This window comes from Epinephelus moara, chromosome 8, assembly GCF_006386435.1.
Source record: "Epinephelus moara isolate mb chromosome 8, YSFRI_EMoa_1.0, whole genome shotgun sequence".
Lineage (NCBI taxonomy): Eukaryota > Metazoa > Chordata > Actinopteri > Perciformes > Serranidae > Epinephelus > Epinephelus moara.
Window position 1 is genome coordinate 19,265,231 of NC_065513.1, and position 24,376 is coordinate 19,289,606.

Consider the following 24,376-nt stretch of genomic DNA (forward strand, 5'->3'; position numbering starts at 1 on the left):
TGCATGCCTGCAACTGTGTAAAAGAAGTTTTGTAAACAGAGTTTATTTACCTGACCACTGGGCTAGCACATCTTTCTCTCTTCCACCCTCTCCTTGTCGTTCTTTCACAGTTTCTGTCTCCTCAATCCTCTCCATGCGTCTCATCGCCTCCCGTCTCTAGTTTTTATCGGGTGAATTAACTGCACTCCCTGAAGTAATCCCTTTTCTCCCACCTGATTTACTTGCAACACACCGCTTTCAAGTCTCACTTTCCCTGCGCCAATCTCCCAGGGGCTGATGGCCTCTCATAAAAGGGAAGCAAATCGTAAGATGGGCTAGCTGTGTTTTCCTGCCTCTGTGGTATGTTGTGCTCCAGGCTATTTGAGTGGCTTGCCCATTTGGCTCACCTTTGTATTTGAAACCACAGTACTGGTGGCAGCCAAGCCGGATATGAACTTAAAGGGTAACAACAGTATCACTTATCTAAGTGGCATGATTGCAGTGGCCAAATAACAGTGGATTGTGCTGTGTGCAGAATGAGCTGAGGGTTGTTTGTGTTTGCCGTTGTACATTTCAGCTGTGTGACTGGCTGGTGACCTATAGCTAACCTCTCGCCCACCCACACCCCTCAAGGATAGGCGAGTGTGGCTTATGGATGTATGGATACACATTAATGTTTCAGACACATAGATTTTTTCTTGGTTCCTTAATCCTTTGACATTTGAGGTAATAGTCTCTATACAGGGTCTGCTGTTCACTTCCCACTTATTATACTCAAGGGCTTACTCAGCTAAAATCTGCTGCAACATTTGTGTCATTTATGCTTAGATGTTCACATTAATGCGACCGCATTTATTCACAGATGGATCTACATTCAGTTAATGCATTGAATTCATTACATCTCAGTGTTCACAAGTGGCTATAAAATCACATTTCCGTTTGAGTGTTCCGCTAAGGGAATTAGTAAAGACCAATATACCCCCTGCGCAAATTACTCTGCTGGAAATGCATGAATGATATTTAATATGGCTTTGCTGTACCCCTGATTAATAACTGTATTAGTGTTTTTATTGTTGTTGTCACAGTTGCTAACAAGTAGAGGTTCTTGAGGATTAGAGTCATTTAAAAACTGAGAAGCTGAATTGTTAAACGAGAACTGGCTTTTGTTCTCTGAAAGGCGGGCTCTGGTTGGCATTTCTCAGGTTAACAGTTCTTAACAGGATCATACGGCCCCTCGAACTGGAATTAATTACAACATTATCCCACTTGATTGCAGTAACCTTCCATAATCAAGATGTTTCCTTTTGACAAGTGCTTGTTTGTTCATCTCTATGCTAATATTGTGTTGTCTGTATAGTTACGTGTATTAGTCATGCTGGCTGTTTTTGGATTTGTAATTATATCAGATTGTCCTGTGCTGGCTCATCAAAGTTAAAGCCTGGGCTGGAGCGTAAGAGAGATCCCAGGTAAACGTGAGGAAACAGGTTTATGGAAAACATGAGTCTCAGTCGCATTTAAAGCACGATAGGTTTAAGCAACAAGCCACAAGATGCCATTGTTTACAGTGATTTTGGAACAGCTAAGGGGTGTTGTTGGCATGATGCAGAGTAATGATAAAAATGATAATGCATTTTATTTATAGGCGCCTTTCAAAGCACTCAAGGACACCTTACAAGACGCAGTTTACATACAACATACAGCAAGAGTTGATAAAATGACTAGACAAAAATCATCATTTTCATCATGATAAAATCATCATCAGTGCAAGCCTCAATAATATAGCCTGGTTCCAGACCATAGACCCCGCCCACTCAACTGAGTAGGCTTGCATCTCTGGTCTGGCATACTTCAATGAATTTGCGATTTATCTCGTCCAAACGATGGACGGACCAATGAACGCCGGGGGTCTAGCGATTAGCCAATCAGTGCCACGCTGATGTCAAGCCGTGCGCCGGTGGGTAACTGGTGAGGATAGCAACAATGGCGACCGCTACAGATCCTACAGACCAAATTAACGATGCTATCGAGGTATTTCGCCACTACTCGCGTTAATGGAGGACCAAATTAAGGAAGCTGCTAAACTGGATTTAACGGCGATGCAGCTGGGCGTGCACGACGACGGAGACATTTTAAACGGGCAATGCTCGCTTGTTTTCGGCACCCCCGAGGTATGGATACTAATGACGTCAGATTCTGGGTGAGTCGTTGATCTCTATTGATTGGTTAGGGAAAAAATCAAATTCCCTCCCCCTTGTAAATCGCCTTCAATGGAAGCCATGTCAGACTGAAGGTTCTGGGAGCTTCAGTCTGACACTCAGGCTATCAATAATATGCTAGCTTGAAAAGATGTGTCTTAGACGAGATTTGAAAGTGGAAAGGGAGTCAATACTGAGAATGTCATGTTGGGGAGAGTCCCAGAGGCGGGGGGCAAAACGGCTGAAGGCTCTAGAACCCATGGTAGTCCAGTGGGCAGATGGTGATGTGAGTTGGATTGCAGAAGAGGATCTCAGAGTACGGGAGGGTGTGTAGATATGAAAGAGCTCAGACAAGTAGAAAGGGGCTTGATTATGAAGGGCCTCAAAGCCACAGTGTGTAGGAATTTCTCCCATCTAAAGTTGAAATCATATTGCATTCAAACGGATAGCGCACTCTAGCACCTCACTGTTTCAAACGCGTATTGCAGCAAAGTTGATGAAACCATGTCATCTGATACTTCATGGAGTATTCATTCAGGCTCCTACACAGACACACGCGACGCAAGTTGACAAACCCCCTCCTCACCATGCTGGCTGTGTTTACAACGTAGGACTGTTGGGTGTACATCGAAACAAACCAATCACGTCTTGTCTTTTGACAACTGCTCCTTCGGCAGCTCTCTGCACCTGGGAAAGGCTACCCCGATGTTGACCCTCGTTTTTAGAATTTGCCGGTCACGTTGCCTTTTTGATTCCCTTTTGAGCTTTCTTGGCGACAAGGATACCGTCTCCCGTGATGCTGCATATGCATGATCCTGCATTATCCTCAAAGAGTGGGACTTTGTTATGCTGCAGTAGTGCCGGGGTAGTAGCGAAGCGCCTTTTGCTCCTCTCCTTCGGCTTCTCAGTCACACAGCGCTGGCCTGGCTCTCAACGAAAACGCAGAAGGCGGTGCTGTACGTCCCTTGCTGGCAGATGTATTCTCAAGATAGTGAAACATTATGGAACCCCCCAGACGACTTACCCGCACAATGTACAAACAAATCCGAAATTCTCCTTTTATGAGAATAAGTCAGATTATTGCTGGAGGTAATAGTACACCAATGATGACATATTTATGAATGCAGACATCAATTTTTGCCAATAAACAACTGAAAATGTTACGCAATGTCCCTTTAAAGGTGAGTAGCAGAATCTTGAAATCGATGTGATATTTATAACATAACAGTGGCAACTATAATGCTCCTGTCACCTGAGCTGTTGTTACTTCCAAGGGATATCATTTTTGTTTCAGGGTAGCCAATTACTTTCTGAGTAACCAAGCTACACTGTAACAAAAATATCGCCAATGACATCGCTAAAGAAAGGTGAGCATAACAGGCTAAAATAAAAATATGTGAGCTTGCAAAAGTTACATTGTTGACTCACCATAGATTTATGGTGTCTGTCCACTTTGGATGGACAAAAAAGTCCGGTGGATTGGGCGGCAGCAAGTATTTCTCCAATGAAGCGAAGTGGTAGGCTCTCATTTGTTTCTTCTGCAGTATCTTTGTGAGATTTTTGTGCGTTCATTAAATGACAGCATATGTGCATGTATGCATATGTTACTTCTGATTGTTCTCATTCTGGCAAATAATAAATGATTCGTGCTTCAGTTGGCGGTTGCTCTCTTTAGTCCATATGACATCCCATATGACAATATGTGACTAATTGGTGCAGTAATACTGAAGTTGTAATGTGGTCACAGTTGTGTTTTCAGAGTTTTTTTTTCAGCAGCTTCAAACACACCTCAGCCAATCATAATCAAAGACCAGAACTATCCATTAGCTTGAGAGAGGAACAATACAGCTGATTACTGTGTAGTTTGCATCTAATTGTAGCAAGCACTTAAAATGCTCCAGTCCACCCTCAAACACCCAAATCCACCCTACTAATGACAAATACCTGATCATCTGTCAACCAAATTTAAAAACTTGAATGCTTTAATTTTTCTCCTAGTAAAGTCGTTACAATGATGTTGGCATTGTTGTTTCCCATAAGCTTCAGTTTTAAGCCTCAGTCCATACAGTGCATCTCTACAGTTGTCTTATCTAGGTTAAGTCACCATAATTCAAACCACATAGAAGCAACCACATGTTCCCCAGCGAGCTGGAGACAATGTAGATCAAAACATAATGTAATTTTGGGGAGATGGGGACTGTGCAACAACCCACATTGGAAGTTTAATAGCTTCATGAAATGGCTTTGAAAATGGTTTGAGAAAAAGACGCTGAAAAACAGCCACACATGGACGTGCACAAACAATCATACACCCTCTCTGCAATGGTAAAATGCAAAAATAAAGCAATAAATGTCATATACGAATCTTCACAGCGTGACAGTCAATATAATTGGGTAAATACAATTTACTTCTCTCTGTTATAATTTGCACGATCCATTGTAATTAAAGATGAGTGGCCCCTGCAGTTTGGGTTTGATCTACCTACTAACATAAAGTGTTGATGCAGCCAATCTTTGAGAGTCTGGTTTTTAGTGCCAACTGTGAAAATCTGCTCTTTTGTCCTGCTCTGTGAGCCACAAGACCGTATGCTGGCTGGTAAAACAATTTTCTTCAATCTCCCCAAGAATGATGAGCTAAAAGATCCAAGTTGAGTCGCATCACAGTGTGAGGATCTGTATTTTGCTATTTATTTCATGTGCAATACATTTGATTTATCACCTCAGTTAAGTGGCTGTATAGCAGAGAATTAACAAATAGCACAGCTTCTCTATCATGAGCTATATCTGGAGCAGGGTGTAGCCATACTAAAAGACATAGCTGGCCTTGTTGTGTGCTTACAAGGAAAAATATGAAGTAAAAACACAGTGTTCGATGGGAGTCAAGATTATACAGAATGTACTGTATCTATAGAGAGAAATGTACTCGTCCAGGCAGACACATAAAACAAAATGTCTTCCATGCATTCCAGACAAATGAAAACAAACTAGATGTGTGTTTCAAGTTCAACCTGCACACCTTTTTTTATGGCCTTGTGGGAAAGGTTTTACAGCTCAATTTCATCAAACATCTTTTCACCCAAATACAGTTGTCTCGTGGGTCCCCCCATGGATTTTTGGGTGAATCACAAAACATTTCTTATTCCTCTCCCTCTCTCTGCCTCTCACTCTCTTTTATTTCAATCTATGTTTTATTATTTTTTTATCCTGCTTTGCTGCAGATTAAAGATGCTGCTGCATCCAGTCACAGTACCTCAGTGACCATTATGTGTGAAGACCATGACTGTATTTCTCCGGAGCATATGGGACATTCCCCGAAAAAAAAGATGTATTTTGAGATATTAAAAATGTGCCCAAGTGACTATTATAGATGTTATAGATAAAATCTCAGGGAGACGAAGCACCGTGAAAGACTTACTTTAATCATGTTTCACTTTCTTAAGCTTTCCAAATCTCAAGCCTAGTTACATATTCATGAAGCCAAAATGTACCTATGAGTCAGAGACAACTCATGGTATGTTTTAGAGGATTAAAAGTCTCGTAGCAGCCATGGGTAAATTTGGAAATCATTAGAGATTTGTTCAGAACTGTTCAGAAGTTTACTTCTTTTCCTCCCTCCCCTGGTAAACTATCCCTGTAATCCTATTTCCCGTCACTGTACCTATAATAGAACAGGGTGCAAATGGGTGTGATGGGTGGGGTTGTGGGTCTGTCACCTTCTGTAATTGGTTAGATGAGTCAGTCAGAGAAGAGCTGTTTCAGAGAGCAATTACGGAGCCATTGTGTCTGTACAGCAGATAATAATTCTGTGACAATTTAGCATATTGACAATCTGTTTTGCTCTTCTATGTTTCTGTGGTGCTTTAATGAAGAAACTGAGGGTATTTACTGAGCCCTCTGCAAAATTACTGTCAGCGGTGCAGTAGTCAGCAGCTTTGTAGAACTGAGCAAGAATGGTACACTGAAAAGTATGATAATTATGTAAGCCACAAAGAAAGTACGCTAGGTTAATTGTTCTTAACATCTCCAAACTTGGCTCTGTGTTCTAGCATTAATGGTCTCCCAAGGAGCTATTTGATTTATTAGTTTCAAGAAACTAGTGTCTTTGTGTGAGCTTCTACGGGCAGACAGAATCAAGTAACACAGTGGAAATTCAATACATGCTCCCTACCAATGCATTCTAATGAGGATGAGGTCTTTTTAATTGCCTACATCATGTCTGCTTCAAATAAATGAATGCACCTTTTTTTGTTGTTTCTTGGCTCTTCCAGATATTAACGAATGCGAAAGGGACCCCTGCAAGAATGGGGGCATTTGCACAGATATGGTTGCCAACTATTCCTGCGAATGCCCAGGGGAGTACATGGGAAGGAACTGTCAATACAGTAAGTGCTCATATTCCTTTTTATGTCTCTGCACCAGAAGCGTTCTGTTTTCGGGTTGTCCATATGTTCGCTCCATTCTTGTGAACACAATATCTCAAGAACACCTCGAGGGTTTTTTTTTTTTGTTTGTTTTTTTTTTCAAATTTGGCACAAACGTCCACTTGGACTTAAGGATGAAATAATTAGATTTCGTTGGTCAAAGCTCGAGTATAATGTGACCTCACAACACGTTACTGCCATAACCCAAGAATTCATACGCTAATTACGACAAAATTTGACACAAACGTCCAATAGGATTAAATGACAAAGTGATGACATTTTATATCCGACTTCAGTATGACATCATAAGGTTCTGCAAAAACACCTTCTGACCATTATTCAACATCATAACTTAGGAAAAGAAGGGGAGACATTTGGTCTGATACTGAGATGGTGACACTAGTCTTGGGTCACCTTGAAACTGGGCTGATTGTGCTGCCAGGTTGAAGATGTGCAAGCCGCATTCATGTTTTAAAATTTGTAGCTTCTTTGCAGAAACCTCCATATTTGAAGCTTTGTCAACTGTCATACCTACACGAGTCTAGACAGACAGTGATGAAAACTGTTACTGCAGCTCGACTCATTCATGGAAGCATACGACCGCAAGGCGGTAATTCCAGTTTTTTATGTTTGTATTTTACCTCTTTTACAACTTCCCATTAATTCTTAACAGCACACCAGATGCTGCAGGTAATGCACAGTGGGTAGTATTAGCCAAGCAAACTGATCGATCAAAGACAGTTTGCTGGTAAAAGAACATCTCACCATGCTTCAGTGGATAGTGTGTCAACCTCTGATGAAAACCTCTTTAGAGGTTATACGACTGTGTTAAGTCTTGAGGACATTTCTTTGCTTTGCAATATCCATAGTTATAAGTATAGATTATGTTGGTGTACATGTAGCCCACACTTGAGCTTATCTCACAGCAGTCATGTGGAGGCAAAGTGGGGGAGTTTTACCTTTATGAGTCTTACAGAGCGTTTGAAATTTATCATTTGAAAGGTTCATTTTAGTCCCTGTTCTGTCTCACACAACTTTTGGAAGTTCATGTGTTTTTTTTACTAATATATAAGGAAAAGTCTGGAGTGTTTATTCAGTAATTTTCCACTGATTATATCTGAAAATACCTTAGGGGTAAGAGCTGATCGTCTCTCTTACTGGACAGGATGAATTTCAGGGAAAGCACACTCATAAACTGAAATCCCCCTGTGTATCTTTTAGATAATGTCTAGTGCAGCATGACTTTTCTTCTGAATATTAATATATAACGTATTCACATTCCACACAATGTTCATGTTTTCTGAAGGTTATCATATGATATATATTTAAAACCCTTTTATACAAGTTTCACTAACATAAATCCAAAGTTCTCCTTATATTAGTTCAACAGAAACATGAATAAATAGAAAAAAAAAACAGCTGAATTTCTGCATGTTCAAGGAAACACAATAAACCCTAAAGCAGGAAAGTTAAAAAAGAAAAGAGAAAAAAAAAAAAAGGCTGAGCTGAAAACCGAACATTTGAATGCTGAGAAGTCACGGCCACTTTGTGCTTGCAAGCCCCTATTTCATTTCTTTTGCCCAGTGGCTGTGTAGAACGAGAGAGAGCTTCCGTCTTATCACAAGTAGCTTTCTTTTTGCAAGACGCCGGAGAGCTTAAAGTGGCCTCATGTGTTTATTATGCTATTGTGGGGATTTTGTCTGCTCAGTCTAGGAACATATTAGGATTAATGTATCAGTGGACTCGGAGCCCTGAGCCACCCCTGCACCGCTACTCACAAATTAATTCATCAGATTTTCTATCTTAGGTGCAGCACAGTTGTTCGGCAGTAGACTCAGGAATTTTCAGGAGCAAGTCTGCATCGGAAAGACTGCAGACATTTTGAAAGTTGCTGTAGTTGTTTTTATAAAGGCAATGACAAAAAGCGGAGGGGGATTTGTGATTGGAGAGGAGTAAAGAGGCGCAGCCTGACTGATAAGGTCGGTGTGGTGAGTGAAGAACTTGAGGAGAAAGATTTACTCCTGCTGACTGAACATATGCGAAGCTCCATTATTTATGTAATGATGCTTATTTTCATTTTCACATATAAATTCAATATTTGCACAGCATATTACACAACCATTAATCCACCCAGCCAAAGATGCAGCACAGTCTGTAAGTATTAGAATGGTTTGTTTTGGGTCTGTCTGTACTAACACATTAGATATGACATAAAACAATGTCCATGAGCTGATAGTGCTGACTCTGGTGGTGATTACATCCACAACAGATGAACAGTGTAGAAATTACAGCTCTTTTTATACAAATCCCTCGAGGGTGAAAAGGGCAATAAGTCTTACACCGCTCATCTAATTTAGGTGTAAACAACCACAAACCCCCCTCAAGCTAAAACACTATAACCTTGTTTTTTGGTTATGTTTTTGTTTTTGTTTTCCATTTGAAATTCAGTGCACAGCAGTACAGTCACACATAATGCACTGCAGCCCTAATACTTTACAACTGAACAATATGTTTCCTGACAAGTCTGCTTTATGTCAAAAAATCAGCCTGGAACGAGAGGCTGGGTTACCAGCAACAGGAAAAGGTTTGTAACCTGTCAGGGCATTTCAAAAAGAAAACATTACAAAAACGAATATATCAAGTGATGACATTGGAGTTGCTCCTCCCATTGATATCACCTACGATCAAAATTTTTAAACAGGTGGGGGGGGGGGGGGGGGGGGGGTTCTTGCAAATTATTTTGCCACCTGTCAATTACAGGGACAGAGACAGAGCGAAACGCGTCATAATCTGAAAGCCACGCCCCCAAAGGGGAAACAAGGCCCGCTTTCCCCTCACACTTTCCCCCTCAGTTGCCAGCCTGTTGAGTTTTCCCTTTTCCCTAATGCCAGAAAAACGGAACCTTGTAGAAGACAAAAGTGGACACACAATAAAACGTGAGGCTTCAACAGGGAAGAAATTGTGGGATCCTGACGCTCGGTATGCCTATGTGTGCAGCAAACACTTTGTCAAACCCTCCAAATGTATTTTTTAGAGTAACAGTTAACTGTATTTATGTATGCTAAGCTAAAGCATTGGCAGTATGAATGCAACTTCTGTTATAATTGTGCCCAGTGCGCCGCAATTCAAGCAGTCAATTCCAGCGGTCCACTCTAGCACTTCTATCAATCTACCAGCATGTAGAGGCATCTCTCAAAATAACAATGTGCTGGTAGTAGGAGCAGGCTGACGGCTGAGCATACCGAAATCCTTGTCTTCTTAACAAAGAATCTCCACATCATGCTCAGACTGCAGTAAGGGGAGAATGTGGAGATGGGGGAGTAGCGGTTGATTTAGTTAACTGACTGATTTCTGCTCATGTTTTTTCCAAGACGAGCAAGGTAAGGAGAAGGGACACTGAGGTAGACAGGCAATATTAAGCTTGTCAATATACTGTTGCCTCTCTGGTAGGCATAGCGTGCTAAAATAATCCTTTGCCATCTTATTATTAGCTAATTATTAGCTAGCTATAGCTAATAATTTTATCTAGCTAGCAATTAAGTCGTGGAAACTTGAAGGCGCGGCTGCGGAGGCAGAATGACAGCGAACGAGCGAGTCTCGTTTCCCCTTTGTGGGCGTGGCTTTCAAATTATGACGCGTTGCACTCAAACCCATCTCTGATATGATTTTCTTTTCTTTTCTTGGTAGAATAGTCAGTAGCCATCTATAACAAAATGATATGCTTATTCTATATGAACTAGAAAAACCATGAATTAACTATAAAACTATACAATTAAATGAATAATTTGTATATTCTTTGATATACAGGTATGCAGTGATGATTGGTGGGTAACATTGTGTTGATGTTGCCTAATGTCAAGTCTGTGTTTGATCACGTGACAGGACAATATGATACAGTGGCTAGTTTAGGTGGAAAATTTGTCAAGACTGACAAGCTGAGCACATCTTTAAGTCCAGCCAGCTGTCATGCCTTTTAAACATAAAAGACAGTGGTGTGTGTGCGCCTTATAACTCCTAACTAGTGTGCACTAGGACCCGTCACAATAGCGTGCACTGTGACTGGTAACTACCTGACACCACTGGTCTTTCATTACGCCCTCCCTGCCTGGTAAATACCCACTTCTTGCAGACTTAACATACTCACATTGTAATGAAGACTTTCTACTAAAAATATGAAGCCTTCAAGCCTTAGCTGAGATAACCCTGATGACATCACTGTGACATTACTTGAGGTATTTTCCCAGATTTGACGAAGCTTCTTCTTCAAGCTGAGTATTTTGATATGAATATGTAGATTCTCACGTGTAAGAATCATTGGATTAGGACAGACAACCACAATATTGTAATACTGCCACAACCACTTTTCTTAATGGGAGCACCACATATACACACTATGCTACAATTGCCAGCAACATGGCAAGCTACTGTACCAAGCATCTATTCTGCACTGAGTGCTGCATGTTTGCCCTTTTTTTGTCATCTCCGAGAGTTGAAACAAATTCAACTTTGGGCATAACCCCGCAGCAAATTGTTATTTATAAGGCAGCCGTCCAATCACAGTGAAGTAAGGGCGGGACTAATAGCCTGCTTCAAAGACAATAACAATGGAGGAGAAATTAATAGTGAGCTTGCATAGACCAGAGGGTGCGTCCTCTCTTCCAACATGCCTCAGCCTTCCCTTCATCCAGAACAAGTTGTCTGCCTTGTGCCAAAATTTTTCTGATATTCTGTATCATAGCAACCAGACACAACCAACGTGTCTCATCTGAAAAAACACTGAGCACCTTATTGCGTCTTATTGCTCTTCAATTTAAGAGGAACTGTGCTCATTTTCAAAATGCATACATGTCAGGAGGGCTAAAATTCAAATGTGTGATGTCATAGGGTATAAAGTCTGGAGCTGCCCCAGAGGCAGTGGATGGGAAAGACTGAGATTACTCAGAGTGATGATCTGAGTATATGGGTACATTTTTTTGTTTCAGAACTGAGGACACTACAATGGAAGAAAGCTCATTTGGGTATTAAAAAGAAAACAAACATTATGTGGGGTCACAAAATCAGGCTACCATTCATTATCTACGGAGCAGCTCCAGACTTATGACAGACATATGACAGGATTGCAACTTACTTCTCTGGTTTCTGGCTTTGAGAGTGAGTACCTCATGTTCACAAATAATGATTGAAGGCCACAAAAATAACATTAGAATTCTTAGTTTAGGGGGTGATCCCCTTTGATAGTGAACAAGTATTTAATTGTCATTTAAAAGCAGCATTATACCCAATATTAGCCAAACAATGAAGCTTATTTGCAAAGCACTGAAATCAAGATAAATTAAATCATTTGCAAAAACAACAGAATTTGCAGTAATACCTCATATCATGCTGCTGAGCCACCTTTAATCACTGCAGGGGAAATTCATTCACTGTGACAGCCCAAGGTGAAGTGCTGCTTTAACATCAAAATCAAAATTTTGCCTTTTCTATTTCAATTAGTCGATTTTGACACAGCCTTATTACAAGAAGTACAGTTGGTGGGGTCACCTATGAATATAGCATGCATAGAAAAATGTGTCGTGATTCTACTTTAATGCAAGGACTCGTCATCTCCTCTGAGTTGTTCCCTCAACCCACATTGTGTGTGTGGGCTCGTCCTGCACACACATTGGCTGGTGCAGATTAAGCTGCTGTACATTTTCTGGTCATACCAGAAAGGAGCGTGAGAATATAATGTGAAGGCAGCAGCAAGCTCTTGGCCATTGCCTGTCTGTTCAGTGATTATCCGATTTTACTGAAATAATTACAGTGCCTTCAATATTGATTCCCATGATCCAATGGAAAGCGAGAAGTGAGAAGAAGAATCGTATCTGTTACTTGCCAACATGAATCCCAGAAAAATACACAAGAAGGAATAAAACACAGTGAGATAACACTTGGCACATGCTGCCGCAGTCTTTGTGCTGAATAAAATTTGGGATTGTTACTGCTGTATTCGTCCAGAGACAGTCATGCTTTCAGACACTAATATGGGTTAAATGGTTGGCTCAAGATCCACTATTAATGCAAGATGAGGACTGTTCAGGGTCCCATTTTCCAAAAGCATCGGCTGAAATGATTGTAGAACCATCTGCCTTGAGCAGAAGCTAAATCAATTTAAGAACACCAAGGTTTGCTTTAACTTACTTCCATCCTGTAGCATCTAATAAAACCCAACAGCCCTGTATCTAATACGCCCGCAGTAAGCTGAAGGCTCTGGCTATTTACTGCAAATAGCCTACATTTTCATGACCTTGTGACGTGAGGTCGTCTAAGGACATGTTGAGGGCTGAAATGTACTATCAGTGTTTCTTTACGCTTTATATAAAGTGATAAATCCTCATATCACTTGTCCAGACAGTCACAATGTCTGACTGCTATATACCCAGAGTTCTTAAATGCTGTAAACGTACAGTAAAAAAAAAAAAAGCAAAAACAGAAACAAATAATTGATTTTTTTGTAGTTTGGCAGTTAATGCTATTGTTTATGACATCACTGACTCCGCAACTATTTCGCTGAGAATTAAGAATGCTGTCATATTACCTGAATAGTCCAACAGGAAGGATCATGAGTGATGAAAGACACATTGCAAACAAACTTGCACATTGTTGCACTATTTATTCAATATGCTGTAGACCAACCAAATTTCTAAAACTTCATGCTGACTCCATTGTATAAAGCTATACAAAACTATACTTTGTGTAAGGGTACTTTCACACCTGCCCTGTTTGGTTCAGTTCAATCATACTCAAGTTCGTTTGCCCCCCAAGTGCGGTTCATTTGGGCAGGTGTGAACACAGCAATCACACTCAGATGTGCACCAAAATAACCAGACAGAGACCTTCTTGAAGAGGTGGTCTCAGTCCGGTTACAAACAAACTCTGGTGCGGTTTGTTTGTGGTNACCTGCCCTGTTTGGTTCAGTTCAATCATACTCAAGTTCGTTTGCCCCCCAAGTGCGGTTCATTTGGGCAGGTGTGAACACAGCAATCACCGGTTACAAACAAACTCTGGTGCGGTTTGTTTGTGGTGACAACCTGTTCCGACCTCGATCCGAACCAACTGCAGTCACATGACACATTGTTTGGGTTAAACATGAGCATGTTACAGTCCCAGAAGATTATTAATGTGCGCCAAGTTGCAATGTGTCCCTGATTCAGACCAAAGCAAGCGAACTCTAGGTCTGAAAGCACCTTTAGTGTGTAGAGGTCAATATATCAGAAACATAGGAATGCTGAAAGATATCTTTGGAAACAGTGTCACCATTTTACAGTTTGTCTACCAGAGACTACTATTTTTCAACTATGAAAATGATATCTGTCATTCCCAATTTACAAAGTCTCAAATATCCCTATCAGCCTCAACATCCTGTATCAGCCGGACTATAATTTGTATGACAACATGCATGTCTTGCACACTTTAAATGTGTAACTGCACACACCCATACACCCACATATAAAACATACAGGTGCTTTTCATTTAGTCTCATTTCTCACTTGTAGGACCCCTGTCGTATGACTGTGTGTTTATTATTCTTTTCCTCATCCCCCCTCTCCACCGCATGCTCATTAGTATTGGTGTGCTGGCATTAATTTCAGTGGGTCTCTAATTTGTTTAGGCTGTAGGTAGGGCTTGTGGGAGATGGATTCAGCTGTCACATCACGGTAGTGGTGGTGTTAGTGATGTGTGCTGTCGCAGGGCTGATGTATGCTCAGGGGCCAGCAGGCCAAGGCCCGGGGGCTGGCTGCCTCTGCTGCTCTGACGGACGACTGGCAGGCAGCTCGTTAAGAGTGGCCCTTCATTGCCGCAAGGTGAGAAGGACTGCGACTTTGCAACAGTGTCTTGCCATAACATCCACATAGAATACCTTACAAGAGAGCTGCCCAAGAGGTACACCATCTAGACAAATATGATGCTTTGGTGATGCGACATTGTACCTCGGCCCTAATGTCAGGTCGTAATGAGGAAAAATAGATTCCATTTCACTTTCAGGAGTTAAATCAGGGTGATATACCATGTGGTGTGTGTGCCAAAGTAGCATGCAAAATCCACAAGGTCCCTAACAAATTGAAAATCAGGAATCATAAAGAATGTTTTATTGCTCTAAGTACTGATTGGCACCCTCGATGCAGATATCATCCTCAACTCAATTAACACCCCTTAATGTCTTTACAAAGCAGGGGCGTTTTTTTGTTTTGTTTGGTTGTCATGCAAGTAATTTTCAAATCAATATATTTTTTTGAACTGTTGTTTTTGTCATATTGCGAATAAAAGCATAAGCCGATCTCAGTGTGAAAAACAGATGTTAGGTCACAATGTCATGACAATAGCAGACCTGTTGATTGTTTGTGTTTCTCAGCACCCTGTGTTACATGATAAATCAACATAAAGCTATTCCAAAAACCAAATTATTATATTCATCCTAAATGATATGAATATAGAAGTTTGATGCAAAATATTGGCAGGAAAATTTGGCTTTGTTTTTTTGTTTGTTTGTTTATTCATGATGCCCCCAGTGTGTACAGGCCTTTATGCCATTTATAGACATGCTTTAGTGTTCTCAGCAAATTATGTCTATTAGATTATTTATAATTTATGATATTTTTAGCATATATTGCCTTCTATGGGTCAGTTTGACAAGTGTTTTTAGCAATGTTAACAGCAAGGCTCTAGAGATGGCAATGTCAGTCTGTTGGTTGGTACACATTGGTCCAGACTTCTGGATCAGACAGTCCTGTACAGACATTCATGGTCCCCAGAGGATGCATCTTTAAGAATCAATGACTTTGATGATTCTCAGACTTTTGCTCCAGCACCACCAGCAGGTTTAAGTATTCACATATGCTGTGAAATATCCCAACATCTTCAAGGTGGATTGATGAAAGTTTTTGTGTGTCCGTATTTAGTTTAAAGTAGCAAATGTTAGCGTGCTGATACTCAAAACCGAGATGGTGAACATAGTAAACAATACACCTGTAAGCATGTTAGCATGCTGGCACTAGCTTTTAGGTTGAAGCACCGCTGTGCCCACAGTAAGTGCAGCCTTGCAAAGTTGTTGGCATGTTTGTAGACCCTCAGTCTTGTTTTTGTTGTAGGGTTAGAAAAGGACAACATATTCCCTGGGCTCTTGTTCAACTTAACCACAACATTTAAGCCAGTTTCCGGTCACTTCAAATTTAAAATCTGAGCCTGCAAACATACCGTTTGAATTTAAAATATATGTCACTCGTTTATTTTCATAAGTACGATTAAAAATTATGTAATAGGAGAAATCAGTTCTTAACAAGTGCTCCCCAGTGTAAAGGGTGTATGTCCAATTTTGCGAAAAACTATTCATACAGTTTGAATTTTGAAATATCTTGCTGACAGATGAACCTCCTTGGCTAATGTCTAAAGGCACTTTTTTAAAAGCCACTAATATAAACTTATATTAACTGCTCTACTGCAACACTATTGTCATTTTGGAAAGTCCCAGCCTTCACTCTGATAAGCAAGGTCGCCCATCTTTCCGAGCCATGAGTTCAAACTGGTTCACCATGTTTCAAAAAGGAAGCTGTTTGTTCTTACTAAGGCTTGCTAAAATGACTGAATTAAGTTTATCCGTCAGATATTGGAACAATCCAAAGGTTGTTTTAGCTTAGCAGCAGTAGGCTACCGCAACCACCTACACCATCCACCCATCAGTCTGGAAGCAATGAGTCACACACAAGGAAGAACTAGTGAAGCACGAATGATTTACCATAGTGGAATATATAAACACATCTCTGTCAGGGCAAACACACACGCACACAGATATACTCTTTGCTCTCTCCCAGCCTCCAGTCGATCCCCCTGGACTGTCCTCAGACATTACTCAATGTCTCCCTGCCTCCCTGTTGCCTAGAGCCCCACTGTTTTAGCGGCTGGATAAGTCCAGCTAAGGTTGTTTTCATTGTTCCATTCTTCCCTTGGCTTCCTTCTGTGGTCAGAGTCTTCTCATAGCTCTAAACACTGCCAGTTTCATTGTCTGCTGGTGTGTGTGCATGCCTCATCTGTCTGTGTGTCAGCATTGGGTTTGAAAATGCTTAGGTGTTTTGCTTAAATGGTGGAGGCATCACAGCCTTCGGGTGACCGCTGCTCCAGGCTTCCCCTGAAGGCTGGTTTACACGGACACTTACAGTATAGCCAGCATGAGCCAGCAGTGCCTCTGGCTGAACTCTGCGCTTGATATGTCCTCATTCTTTTGGGACACTTCCAAGATCCCTCAGCCTCCCCAACACTTGTGGGGTTTTTTTAGGCTCTTAAACACAGCTATTTAATCATCTGCGACCACAGTCTTGCTAACAGTAGGAATCAGATGAGTGGATTAAATATTAATCACATCCAGCACTGTTCACAAGCAGGAGAAGAATACATTCTGCATGTCCTATTTTATTACTCTCATCACTTTTATCCCTGTTGTCATTAGAAATAAACACCAGGAACAGAGTAGGAGGAATACCTCCCACATCATTTCCATCATAAACCGCATGCGATTGTGTATCAATGAAATTAAATACAGCATCAGCAATTATCTTTTCTTCTCTGTAATACTAAACCATCATTCCAATTAGAAAATAAATTTGAAGAGCAAAATAAAAGTGAGAAATGCGCTGACTGCTACCTCCAACTGTCATTTCTATTTGTTTACTGCTGTCACACAATAATAAAGGCGGTGGGAAATCAATTTGATGTTGCACACACTTGAGGTTTAGCTTCAAGCTCACGACTCCCAACTCTGATAGAGAATTAAATGCCCCAAACTGCTATTTCAGGTAGTCTCTGAGCATAGGACACACTGCCTTGCTATCACACAGGGTGACAAAACATCCGGTAAACTCCTGGTAATGTTCTTTAGAGTTGTTAGACTCCTCTGACAATGTTAGCTGTTCTTCCCTGGGATGTTTCTTGCATACACAGCATTCATATAATTGCATATCATGTTCATTAGGAAAGATATTTTAAACAAAAAATGCTCAGCAATGAATCCTATATGCATGACTTAGAGACTAATTAAAACTTGCAGCTGTCACAACTAGAACAGCACATCCTAAATACAGCTATTTATGTTTAGGAGGCATCGTGGGCTAGAGGGAATGTAATGATGTTCAGCAGAATTCAAACTGACTTTGTGTCAACTCTCAGCTGTTCGGCTTTCCTTCAGACAACACAGCACAGCATAAAGAACCGGTTAATAAGTGGCGTATTGCAACTTAAGGGTTGAATGATACCCAGAGATGCACCAATTTATCGGCTGAACATCGGTTTCAGACGATATTTACCTTGTTGACAGTCATTGGGGTATCAGCAAAAGGTCGAAACACAGCCATAACCGCCATAGAGTTAAATAAATGAGCAGGTACAAGAAGGATACAATGAATTGTTTGGCAAACGGGCTCCGTGATCGCACTGTTGTGTGACGAGATGGCTAGTAGCAGCCGGCGCCTGCTCTCACTGGGGAAAGAGATCTTCTCCAGGATGTCTTCCAGAAAAAAGGACACAGCAAACCCTGATCATGCTACATTGTGAACAACAAATGCGAGTTAAAGTCAGCAGGAGGAAAGCTAGTTAGCGTTAGCTCTAAGCAGCCAGTGGCCACAAATAAACAGCTCACAGAGGTTGCATTGAGTTACATTATGATGCGTTCAAGCTCAGTAAAAATTCACATTTGGTGAAGTTAATTATAAAGTTCTTGTGATGTGTTAAATGTAATCTAGTTAAATGTAGTTTTTGGTTAGAAGTCCAAATAAATATAGTTGTTTGAAGGAGATATCTGTCAATGTCTTAACAAAAATATAAAATAGATAAAAGAGAGGGGATTATAAAAATGCATATTTGGCGAAGGTAGATTATGGTGTGTTCAATGTAATGTAGTACTTGCTCCACCGCCACCTCCTCTGATGCCAACCTTCTGACTCACCACTCAGGACCTTCTCTATATCCGGCCCCTCCCTCTGGATCACTCTCCCCACACACATTCGAGACTGCACCGACCTCTCCCAGTTCAAATCACTCATCAAAAGTCATCTTTTCAAAACGGCTTTTAATGTGTGAATGATGTGTGTTTTTTTTGGTTTTTTTACTGTATTCTATTTTATAATTGTTTTTAACTAATATCAAACTCAAAGTGTCCTTGAGTACCATGAAAAGCGCTCTATAAATAAAATGTATTATTGTTCATTATTGAAAAGTAGTTTTTGGTTAGAAACCAAAACAAATGCAGCTGTTTGAAGGAGATATTTGTTAATATTTTAACAACAATATCAAATAGATATTAGAGAGGGGGTTATGATGTATTATATAAAGTAAAAAGACTTTTCAAGCACTTAAAAATGTATTTATGTAATTAAATTTGTGCTTATTTGAAGGTTGTGTAATGACAGTTATGTTATTATTTTTTAATGTAGAATCTCTGGCACAAAAAGGGGAATAAATAACAACAAAAACAATATGAACAACATAAAAATATCAGTATCAGCTATTAGCCAAATTGTTATTTTAAACATCACGATCCATGGCCCAGAATTTCAAAATCAGTTCATCCCTGCTGATGTCCAGTGTAACACAATGTATTCAGAGTGAAGGATCCTGGAGACTTGCGCTCACATCTGATTCAGTTTTGATGGCGATACACCACAGGTGTTTGGAACAACAACCCCCATCCCAGCTGAACTGTTGAGGTTGTTTTCTTGGCACACCTGAGTCCTCAATTATGATGCCTTTCCACAGGCTCCTTCTGATGAGTTGTCTTATGATTAAAGGCAATCTATACAATCTGCATGCATATCCCATCCGAATTCAATCCATCCCGCGCCGAGTGTTGATGGAAAAGCAGATGTTTTGTGTGTACATGAACAATTATGAAAATCTGGAGAGCAGTGTCAACTTTTTTTTAGACTTTCAATTGTATGCAATAAAACTGTATATTGTGGTATGTCTTATCTTCATCTAGCATACCGTATGGATACATACCCCTTTTCCATCTGTTTCTTCACTGTGTTTCATTTCTCATGTGTTTTCTATTATTATTTGATTTCCCAACAGGCTTTTTTATGGAAACACAAAGAAGTAGTTGTTTTGCAGCACCATAAATTCTCTGTTGAATAAACATTGCCCGAACCCCTTTCACCATAGGTATATCTATTTAGTGCTCTTGGTGTGCCTGGACATACCAATTAGGATTAAAGGGAAAATGTGTTGCCTAAAGAAGAAAGGACGGGTGTTTTTGTCTGACGATGCTGCTGTCATGCCTCCCCACTTTCATACTGCAGCATGTAGGATGTTTAAAGCTGTTACAAAGCTTGCTGACATTTGGGATGATGCTGTCCAGAAGTGGCCACAGCTCCTTGGGAGGGAGCCTTAGGGCTCTGTTACAGATGGGAGAGATGAAGGAGAAACCCGTTAGTCATGTGGATGTGGACAGCATGAAGGAGGAGATGAGTCCTCATGTTGACTGGAGTGACTCAAAAGGAATTTGCCATCATGGAAACATTAGGAATTTTCTTTTGATGAATCAAAGCAGAATTTATTGTAAGAGAAGTCAGGGTGGACAAATTTATGACCACCTCAAAGACGAGGTCTAAATAAGAGGTTATCACAAAGATACAACAACAGAGAGCGAAGGGAAAGTTGCAGTTTTAATGACTGCGCCTGAAACTGCAGAAGCAGAGGAGGCCGAGGTTTTCATCTCTGAGATAAACAACAATATCGACTCTGATGTGAAGACACTGAGGAAAAAAATAAAACAAAATATGGAGGACAAAATCACTGACATTACAGAATCCTGTCTTTGTGGTATTTTTAGAAATCTATATGCACTGCACAGGCTGAGTTGCACGTGTTTTTTGAGAGCTGAAATTACATGAAAGGCTTGTCTGTCTCCCTCTCTTCCTCTCTTCACTCAGGATGCTCTGGACCACTGGGCATGGAGGGTGGTATAATCTCCAACCAACAGATAACAGCCTCCTCCACCCACCGCGCTCTTTTCGGCTTGCAGAAATGGTACCCGTACTTTGCACGCCTCAACAAGAAGGGCCTGGTCAATGCCTGGACTGCTGCCGAAAATGACAGATGGCCGTGGATCCAGGTAAAGCACGGTCACAGGGCAGGACACACGCAAAGCTGGGCCAGGGCCAAACACGAGCAAATGAAGAGACTGTCTAAAGTATAAATACAATTTATTCTGTTGTTTGTTGTTCCCTACCATGTAACGTTACTTGGTTGTGGTTTATGGAGAATAAAATGTCAAAATAAAATGCCAACTTTAGAGGTAATTACCGATACTGTAAAGGTGACGTCTCACTTACTGGTAATAAAGCACAATACAAAATGTGAGCTGAGGGTAGAACAGATGCAGGTGTAGTCAAGTGTGAGGAACAATGTGAAAGGGCATAACTGCTTTCAGCTAGTGGCTGTTGCATCTGTGGTGATGCTCTGTGCCAGCTCTTGTTTTGACGATTACTTGTGACATGCTAACAGTCGTAGCCGCATTGGCCCTCACTGTATTCTGTGTCATAAACTGAGTTGGTAATAGAACAAAAGTATGGTGCTGCACAATATTATAATTACTGGATGCATTCATTGATTCTTTCTTTTTGTTGTGTCTCATGTAAATTCTGATCTGCAAATCGCTGCGCTGTCAAGAGAGAGATTTGGTGTATAATTTTACACAACACTCAACAGTAATTTTCCTGTTATCCGTGAAAAATATCAACAATTCAGTCCCTCTTTTTCTCCTTTTGTAAAAACTTCAGAGTGGTTTCATGACCACCGAGGGGCCTTCATCCAAAATAGCCCTATGTGCTGTGAAATGAAAAGCAGAAAAGCACTGATGCAAGTCTTCTCTTACTTAAGCTTTTATAAAGCTAACCTTCATGCTGTGTCATAAGTCGGCACTTATTGTGAAAGAGCCATGTACAGTCGGTAGATCGATTCAGTGGATTGTGTGATTGGGCTTGTTTAAATGCAGGAAAATCAGTCCCACAGTGCACTGTTAGAGATCTTTAAGCCTAGGTACCGACATGTTGCAGGTCTGATTAGATGAGAATCTGTCTCTGTACTCCTCCACCTACTCCATTGACTTGTGCATTTCTAATGACCTTACTGCATGTGAAAGAAAGCAACCAGTCACAGCTGAGGAGTCTCTAATGCAGCTGTCGATCATGTCAATCACTGCTCGTGAACTGCAGTCAAACTGTCAACTAGGCAGCGCTGATCAAATATAAATCAAGATTCAGATGTTTTCATATTTTAGTGTACTGTTTAGCTGTAAAATGGCAAGGTTGGCCAAGCCGGTAGTCAATGCTCAGTTTTTTGGTCAACTACTTCCAACATGGCATCTGGGTTCTCATTTTACAGCTAAACAGTACACTAAAATATGTTTCTGAAAACATTTGTGGTGAGAAATAGGTAAAGCAGTGACAAAGCCTAGATTCATGTTTGATTGACATGATTCAGAGCTGCTGAAGAGGAAGGACATGATCAGTTTCATGCCATGATGTGGATATACTGTAGTGACAGTTTCGGAAAATATCACGCAAAGTCATCCTGAAGTGATCTGATCTGCTGTGTAAAGAAGTAATAGTCATACACCGTGACCCTGAGCTGAAACTGCTGTGGCATATAGAACACATGTGTTGCTATGATATATTAATGTCCCCATATAAGTCCAGTCCAGCTTTGTTACGTTTCTATTTCTCCTGAGTGACTTCTGTTATGACAGAAATGCTGACAGCAACCTTTGACGTGTGCTGTTATCAGATACATGATACACGGACAGTGAACCGTGAACAAATATAATAGAATCACATACTACAGCGTAATGGAGAAAGTGAAGCTGTACCTAACAACAAGAGAATAGTAACAGGGCAAAAAATAAATTGTAAAAAAAATCAAAGCGAGAGAGAGAGCGAGTCAAAGAAACAGCCGACATGAGTGAGAGAAAAGGAGCCTGGCACATGGAGAGGCTGAGGAGAGCGGGACATAAAACATTCAGGCGGTTTGTTTGACTTTAATGATGCCACGTGGGATGTTGCGCGGGATGCTGTAGGCATTGTGTGTTTCTACAGAGGGCCTGGATAATTGGGACGTGAGTACAGAGGTGTACAGTCATGTCAGTGTTTTGGGATTATGCTAAGGAGTCAGCGGTGTGCTTTTGTAGTGCGGAGTGATGTGGCGTGACTGCGTGTGCATGTCTGTCATGTGAAACAGGTTATAGTGACATACTGTATGACAACCCTATCAGAGTCGGGATCAGATTTGTCTGGCTATTCGCGAGGGTTTCTCTGGTGCAGTGCGTGTCTTTGGATGTCAGCCAGTGTCAGCTCTTTCAGATCAACTACAGGGCCAACGTACTTTAAATAATACATGATAGAAGTGCAGACGAAGCCTGAATTCACTGTATATGTTTTTGTTTGTGTTAATGTCGGTTGGTGTGTTGAGCTCGCGACTGTTCACACATCTACTGTACTGTGAGAATATCAGTTTTCCACAGCCTCACCACGACTAGCTCACACATAAAATTGCATTTGAACACTCAAGGGAAATATGCTGCCGGTCTGACCAATATCAGCAAAATATAGCCCCAGCCGGCTGCGCTGGAAGAATGAAACAATCCAAATCACTTGTGAAGGATAAGAGGGTCTATACATAATTTAATGGGAGCTAAACGGTTAATGACAAAATGTTTTGATGCAGATCTCCATCAGTCAGTTTGTGTGTTCTGACTTATATATATATATATACACATACACACTTTGCTTAGACTCCAATCCTGTGTCTGTCTGGGAAGCTTTTTTTATTTTCATTCCAGTGTAAACATAAAAAATTCAGCTCTACAGTCTGTTATGAGTTTGACACCTGACCCTGACAAATGCCTTCCCACAATGTGTTTTATAATCTCAGCATGACTGTTATTGTTAGCACTTGAATACAACTTTTGGATACAGACACCATGGAGCAGAAAGTGTTATTCTGCTTTCTTGAACAACATTTTTATGCCGTGGCTGGAGGTATTATGCTTTTGAGTTGTTGGTAAATCTGTCCGTCCCCTCATCCCATTGTCCATCCCATCCTTGTGAACACAATATCTCAAGAATGCCTCGAGGAAGTTTCCTCAACTTTGGCACAAACGTCCACTTAGACAAGGGAGATTTTGGTGGTCATAGGTCAAAGGTCAAGGTCACTGTGACCTCACAAAACATGTTTTTGGCCATAATTCAAGAATTCATGTGTTAATTGTGACATCATTTCACACAAATGTCTAAAATGATAAAGTGATGATGTTTTATATCCAAAAGGTCAAAGGTCAACTTCACTGTGACATCATAATGTTACGCAAAAACACCTTCTGGCCATTATTCAATGTTATAACTCAAGAATTGAAGGGGAGACATTTGGTCAGATACTCAATTGGTGACACTTATCTTGAGTGCTGATTGTGAAGATCTTCTGTGCTGCCTGGGGGTGAAGATGTGGATGAAGCATCCATGTTTTCGCAGACATAGCCGTAAACTTTAAGTGCAACTTGAGTGGTGCGCGGAGGCATACGACTGCAAGGCGGTAATTCTAGTTTTGACTGAACGCTATCAAATTTCCCACCAAAACTTATTGCAGCACTCTGAGCTAGAAACAGATGTCTGCTCTGAGTAATTCATTACTCTCTAACAGCTGTCTGACAGTTGTGACCACCTCTTCTCAGGTAAAACTCTCTGACAGGTGGTTGGTGGGGCT

General features: G+C 40.8%; 1 protein-coding gene across 2 annotated transcripts in view; it reads left to right on the forward strand.

Moving 5' to 3' along the window:
• LOC126394877 (EGF-like repeat and discoidin I-like domain-containing protein 3) overlaps positions 1-24,376 on the forward strand; it is a 142,730-nt gene that overhangs the window by 70,718 nt on the left and 47,636 nt on the right. For both annotated transcript variants that reach the window (XM_050052017.1, XM_050052018.1), the window contains exons 4-5: positions 6,443-6,556; positions 20,551-20,732. In XM_050052017.1, the coding sequence (XP_049907974.1) occupies positions 6,443-6,556; positions 20,551-20,732 (296 nt within the window). The remainder of the gene's footprint in view (positions 1-6,442; positions 6,557-20,550; positions 20,733-24,376) is intronic.